At 45.9% G+C, this 6,000-nt stretch overlaps 1 protein-coding gene across 16 annotated transcripts in view; it reads right to left on the bottom strand.

Annotated features, from left to right (window-relative positions):
* Positions 1-6,000, bottom strand: part of LOC129673853 (myomegalin-like) — a 186,673-nt gene that overhangs the window by 71,107 nt on the left and 109,566 nt on the right. For 8 of the 16 annotated variants that reach the window (XM_055603687.1, XM_055603688.1, XM_055603692.1 and 5 more), the window contains exon 1: positions 202-1,901. The exons of 7 other annotated variants lie outside the window; for them this stretch is intronic. In XM_055603687.1, coding sequence (XP_055459662.1) covers positions 202-1,326 — 1,125 coding nt within the window. In that variant the 5' untranslated portion in view covers positions 1,327-1,901. Of the gene's footprint in view, positions 1-201; positions 1,902-6,000 lie in introns of those variants that run through there. One more of the 16 variants, XM_055603701.1, reaches the window with a different exon arrangement.

Below are 6,000 nucleotides of genomic sequence, written 5' to 3'. Positions count from 1 at the left end.
AAAAAAAAAAAAAAAAAAAAAAAAAAAAAAGTGATTTAACTAAGTGTAAATCACATTTACTGAATGGGGCACAAGCAAAAAGCACAGCCAAAATGGGCTCAATGGTAAATTCTTTACAGCCCTAGACCGTTATTACCCTGGAGCTAGGCAAACCACGGGAAACCTGTGGACAGCACATCGGAAAGGCACTGTAGTGTATACCTGGAACCCGAACGGCAAATATTCGTCATAGAGATCATCCCACAGCTCCTGCATGTCTGAAATCTCCAAAGGGTAGCTCACAGGTGTCCTGCAAAGGGGTTTCAAAGGCCTGTCAGGGAAACTGGAACTAACTCCATCTGTCAAGAGATGGCCAGGCTTGGCTCCAGGTGGGCTGGATTTCACCGGGACAGGAAGCCTGCTCCCTGGGGGACTCTGAATGGGCTTATAATCAAGACCTTTAATCATGCTAAGAGCTAGCTCCAGTTTGTGGTTACACAATTGCTGTGGAGCCTGTTCATCGGACCAATAGTCACACTTCACAAGTTCTTTCGCGCTCCTCTCCGTTTCTTCATCTTTGTGTTGTGGAGGACTAGCCTGAACACTAGCATCCAAAGATTCCACAGAGGAACCCGGTGTCCCTTCCTCCATGCTTTCTCCATCGGGGGGAACTTTTGTGCTTGGTAAGTCTGGTGGCCCGACTTCTGACAATGCCGGTTCTTCGGTGCAGATGCTGGTAGACCACCTGCTAGAGGGGCCGTAAGAAATACTTCTGGACACTTTTCGAGGCACCTTACAAATGGCTTCATAGTCGGAATCCGCAACCCGCAAAGCCGCACAACCTCGGCATCTCCTGGGTCGGTTTCCGGGGCCTTCGGAAGCATGACAGCTGTGTGAGTCGTGTATCTGATCCTCGTTTTCTACCCAGCACTCAAACTCCGAGTAGGCAAAGTCTTCCTGGAGCAGTGCAGAGTACCTCGCATCTGGCAAGCCGGAAATGTCAACGGTCCCACTCCCCGCCTTGATCTCCTCGCCAGAGTCATCGTTATTCTTCCGATACATACTGGCAATGCAGAACTTGAGGCGATCCTTTTCCAGCAGCAGCTTCTGCAGGCGCTCAATTGAAAGGGCTTCGATCCTGGCAATAACAGTATCGAATCGATAGATGCGGTCCAGCATGAAAGCACACTTGCTGCATGCAAACTCGGCTTTGCCATCACGAGAGACATCTTTGCCTAGGACGTGCGAAAGCAGAACCTGGAGGTTGAGCTTGGACGCGGTGTGGAAGATCCAGCGCCGCTGGTTTCCACACAGCTCCCGGGCACAGATCCTGCAAACCTCTTTCATCTTCACTCCGGGAGGGCGCCGAGCCTCTCTGCAACGCCCACCGGGGCGGGGTGCTCACCGGCTCTGCGACGAGGTCCTCTTCCCACCTCGGGGGTCTTGGGCTGGCATGGCCCAGTCCTGGGTCCTCACCGGGCAGGGGCTCGCCTCAGCGTGCGCAGGCTCTGGGTACCACAAGACCAGCCCCGCCCCTCGCGCAGGGGGCGGGCGCTGAGACACAAGGGGGTGGGATGCTGAGTGACGGGGCACAAGCTGCGCGAGCTCGCTGCCAGAGTCCCCACAGCTGTCTCTCCGCGGGCCGCTGCCGTGTCCTCGGCGTCCTCCCGGGCGGGCAGGCTGGGCTCCGGGACTGTAGTGGCGGCTCCAGGCTGACGCAAAGCCCGGGAGGTGAAGCATCAGATTTCAAGATGGCGCCGGGAAGGCGGCCTCCCAGAGACTCCTCTGGGAGTTGTAGTCCGACTGTTGGGGCTCCGCGCATGCGGACTGGAGAGCACTCCGCCTGGCCCTCAATCCAGTCTCTCCAGCTAACCCGGTAAAGCGGACTTCCCTCGCGGTGGAGAATAGAGAGCTAGACATAAGGCCAGCGCCCGTCTGCTTTAACTCTGATAAGATCTCGCCACATACACGCCCTGATCCTTTCAAGGAATCTCCCTCCTCTGGGATGCCTTGACACTCCTCCCAGGGAGGAGAAAACCCAGTCCCCTCCCCTTCTGTCAACGGCCAGTGCCACGTACTCTGGACGTGGCCTGGCGGTGCCACTAGGTACCGCTGTGCCACCGCCTTCTCCTGCGTCCACCCCCTTCTAACGCTGTCCGGCTCTGGGATCGGAAGGCTCCGGGCTGCAGAGATGGGTGGGGAGAGTCTGATAAGCGGAGGCAGGTAGAGCGAGTTTGCTGAGTCCAAGCTAAGGCTGGACTTTCCTAGGATTGGATGGAACTAAGAAAAGGGCTGGTGTTTCTCCCATCCTTATCGGGGGATGGGTGAATGGCAGGCCTAGGTGTTTTGTCTTTGTATGGGGGAGGGGGCGTCGATGCACAAAGCAGGCAAGGGGTGGGAGGGGAGACCGGCGAATACCAGGTGACTGCCTGCATCTGATAATCAAGATTTTAAAGAAGAGAAGAGAATGAGCTTTGTCAAGCTCGAGGCCTCCTGAGAGGACTTTATCACGAATTCTCTTTCAGGTTCTGATAGACTACTCCTTTTGGAAACGGAGAGGGGAGACAGACACTTCTTTCAGAGTGTTTTCAATTCAAATACTTCAGAATTGGGGCTGGAAATTCACTGGCAGAGTTAGTACCCGGTTTTACTACCGTTCAGTTAAGCACCCTCTTTCCTACAGAACTTCACAAACGAAAGGTAGGAAGCTGGAGCACCGACTATTGGGATGCAGGTAACTCAAACTGTTTCGATTAAGAAATTCACTTCCTGGCTTGAGAGGCAAATACCAGAGGAGGAACAGTATCCCCAGCCACCGCTTGCCCTTCCTCCAGAGCAGGAACTCCGGTCTCTAACTAATGACTTTTAAATTCTAAAACTGTGAGGCTGGGCCTATTGTAATTGTTCTAACCACCTAAACAAAACACTGTAGCTTTGTTTGCAATGTAATTTTGCAATTAATTTCATCTAAAGACACAGATTCTGATTCTCTAATCAAAACCATAAAATGGGATTTCAAGCACCAATGGCTGCATTTGTGTATTCTCTACTTATGTGAGCTTGAAAGTCATAAGAAACTAAGCAACAATACAAAATACTCCAAAATTACATTGAAAAATCGATAGTGAGCTGTCATACCAGAACTAGTCCTCATGTGATTGTTGGTAAAAATAACTTGATCATAGCCAAAGGCTCATGTTGTGCAGATAACAGAACTTAATAAAAGTTAGAGGAAACATTACAGTAAGTTTAGCATTTTATGATCCTTATCATCATGACAATTTGTAGTTAACTCCTTTAAGAAAGGAAGCAAAATGGAGTCGAAGGAACTAAGTGACTTTTTTTTTTCTATGTACTATGAAGCATTTGAAATCAGACCAATGAATATTTAGGGATTAGATTTAAAAATGATGATGGTGCTCCATGACAGCAATAATAACCCTAACTAAGAGGACAAGGACATTTCCTGGGACAATAAAGATGGTCTCTGCCATGTCTTCAATGATAGGGAGCTTCCAATGATGTGCAGCTTCCAAAGCTCATGAAATTGGGCACTTGTAGATCTGATGCTAGTATATGGTAGTAAAATATATATTTATACATTTCAAATATGCATTGCCTAAATATTTTTAAATTTTTGCAGAAAGCAATCCCCATTTTCACAGAGAATAGCTTTGAAAATTGGTGAGATAAAATGCAGTCTGGAAGACAGTCTGTAAATGGTCCAATCACAAATTTTGAAACAAAATTTCTAGTTCTTGTTTAATATGAATTTTAGAAAATGAAATTCCATACATGTATGACTGAAGCAGTGTATGTGATTAAGGTGAGCCTAAGACTTTTGTGATGATTTAATACAGGATGATTACTTCCAAAACTTACTAAAGTCACATAATAGAAAATTTGAGAATTGGGTTTCATATTGTGCAGTTTTACATAAGTTATCAATGGGCTATTTCAGTAGTTTGTTCTAAAAATAATGAAATGCTAGCAAACCGGATGGGGAGGCTCATGCCTACAATCCTAGCAGGTAGGAAATAGAGGCAAGAGGGTGAGGAGTTCAAGGTAATCCTCAGCTACAAAGTGAGTGGGAGGCTAGCCTTGACTACCATTAAGACCTTGTCTCTAAAAGAGAAAGAATAAAAATGACCGATGAACACATTCACAAGCACTTAGTAACTAAGTAATTATAACTTATGTGACTACTTAGGATCTCTCACATCTGGTCCTTAGATTCCTAACGGACAATAGGAAGTAGTAAAATACAACAGTTTCAAACTTTAGTATCCATGAGAATGGTGTGTGTGTGTGTGTGTGTGTGTGTGTGTATGTGTGTGTGTGTGTGTCAGGGAGTGGGTATTAAAATGCTGATAAGATCGATTGGACCTGACCCTTGTGTTTTTCATTCATTACGTAGGTCTGAGGTGGGTCCTGAGAATTTGCATTCCTAACAAATTCCTAGATCTTGCTGCTGCTGCTGGAGAGCTCTGCTTTCAAAATCACTGAATTTGAACTACTTACTACTCTAAGTTGGCTTCAGGAAAAAAACTCAAAAAAATATCAGAAGTTCTATGGGGGTTGGAGAAATGGCTCAGTGCTAAAAGCACTTTCTGCTCTTGGAGAGGACTCAGGTTCAGCTTCCATCACCAATACAATGGCTCACAACATTTTGTAACCTCAGTTCCAGGAAATCTGATGCTCTCTTCTGCTCTCCATGGACACTGCAGGAATGTGATACATAGATATACATGCAGGAGAAACATACATACACATAAAATGATTTTTGAAAGAAAAAGTCAGAAGTTATATAAATAATGAAAAAAATCTATCAAAAATTTAATGTTGAATTTAAAAACTATACCCAAGTTGGGGATGGTGGCTCATGCCAGCATATTATCCCAGCACTCATAAGGTTGGGGCAGAAAGACTGGCACATTGTGAGTTCTAGGTCAGCCTAGGCTCCAGGGGATTATCCTGTGTCAAAAAGGAAGAAAGAAAGAAAGAAAGAAAGAAAGAAAGAAAGAAAGAAAGAAAGGAAGGAAGGAAGGAAGGAAGGAAGGAAGGAAGGAAGGAAGGAAGGAAGGAAGGAAGAAAGAAAGAAAGAAAGAAAGAAAGAAAGAAAAGGGAACAGGAAGGAAAGGGGGAGAGGAAGAGGAAGGGAGGACTGTATTCCAACTGTGGTGAACAACTATTATTGTGTTAGTATTTTGTATGTTTTGTTTTGTTGTTGGTACCTTCCCTGTTAGGTATTAGAGTCTGACAAGTTTCTCTTGGAACCATCATGGCATTTGTATCCACTGTGTGGCAATAGTGCTGTCCTGTTTGTAACATCTAATTCTGGTTTAGGGAGTTTCCAAAGGAAGGAGAGGTGGAAACACCCATGCTCCAAACCAGCTGTATTAGGTTTCGCTGCCTTCACTGTTCTAATTACTGAAAGCTCTGCCCCATCCCAAAAATGGTTCAGGCATATAAGACGAAACAAAAAGAAATGCAAGAGTGTCCAAGCAAAGCCAGTTTGGCTTTGTGATAACATATGAATGGGTGCATGGTCTCCACGTGCTGGAAGTAAGAAACAATGGTACTTTCTACCAATTAATGCAGCGCTTGGAAACTTGGACTTTAAAAGCAGGAGACTTCTAGTATGAATGAGATTGCAGTCATGCATGTTATTAAGTAGCCATAGTTCCATGAATAAAACTTCAAGTATGTGTTAAATGAATACGCGACCCAATCATCATGAAGCCATGTAAACTTGATGTCCTCTCTGGCTTTGCTGAGCCCTCAGGCACAGGCAATTAGAACAAATGACTAAGACACAATCTAGTGTGAGAGAAAAACTTTGAGTGTGGACTGAGAGAGTTGGAGGGGACAGGAGGAACACTTGAAAGAGCTGCAAGGAAAAAAAAGAGGACAAAGAAAAGCTTCCAGCCGAAGAAGATGGTGTTAATCTTGGAAGTTGGGGTGTGCACGGTATTCACCTGTAAGTGAAGGGAGGCAGTGGGGATCACTGAATATCCATAT

This window comes from Psammomys obesus, unplaced genomic scaffold, assembly GCF_907164565.1.
Source record: "Psammomys obesus unplaced genomic scaffold, mPsaObe1.curated_primary_1811, whole genome shotgun sequence".
Taxonomy (NCBI): Eukaryota; Metazoa; Chordata; class Mammalia; order Rodentia; family Muridae; genus Psammomys; species Psammomys obesus.
The sequence above is the reverse complement of the archived record's forward strand: the minus strand, read 5'-3'. Positions and strand labels throughout refer to the sequence as shown.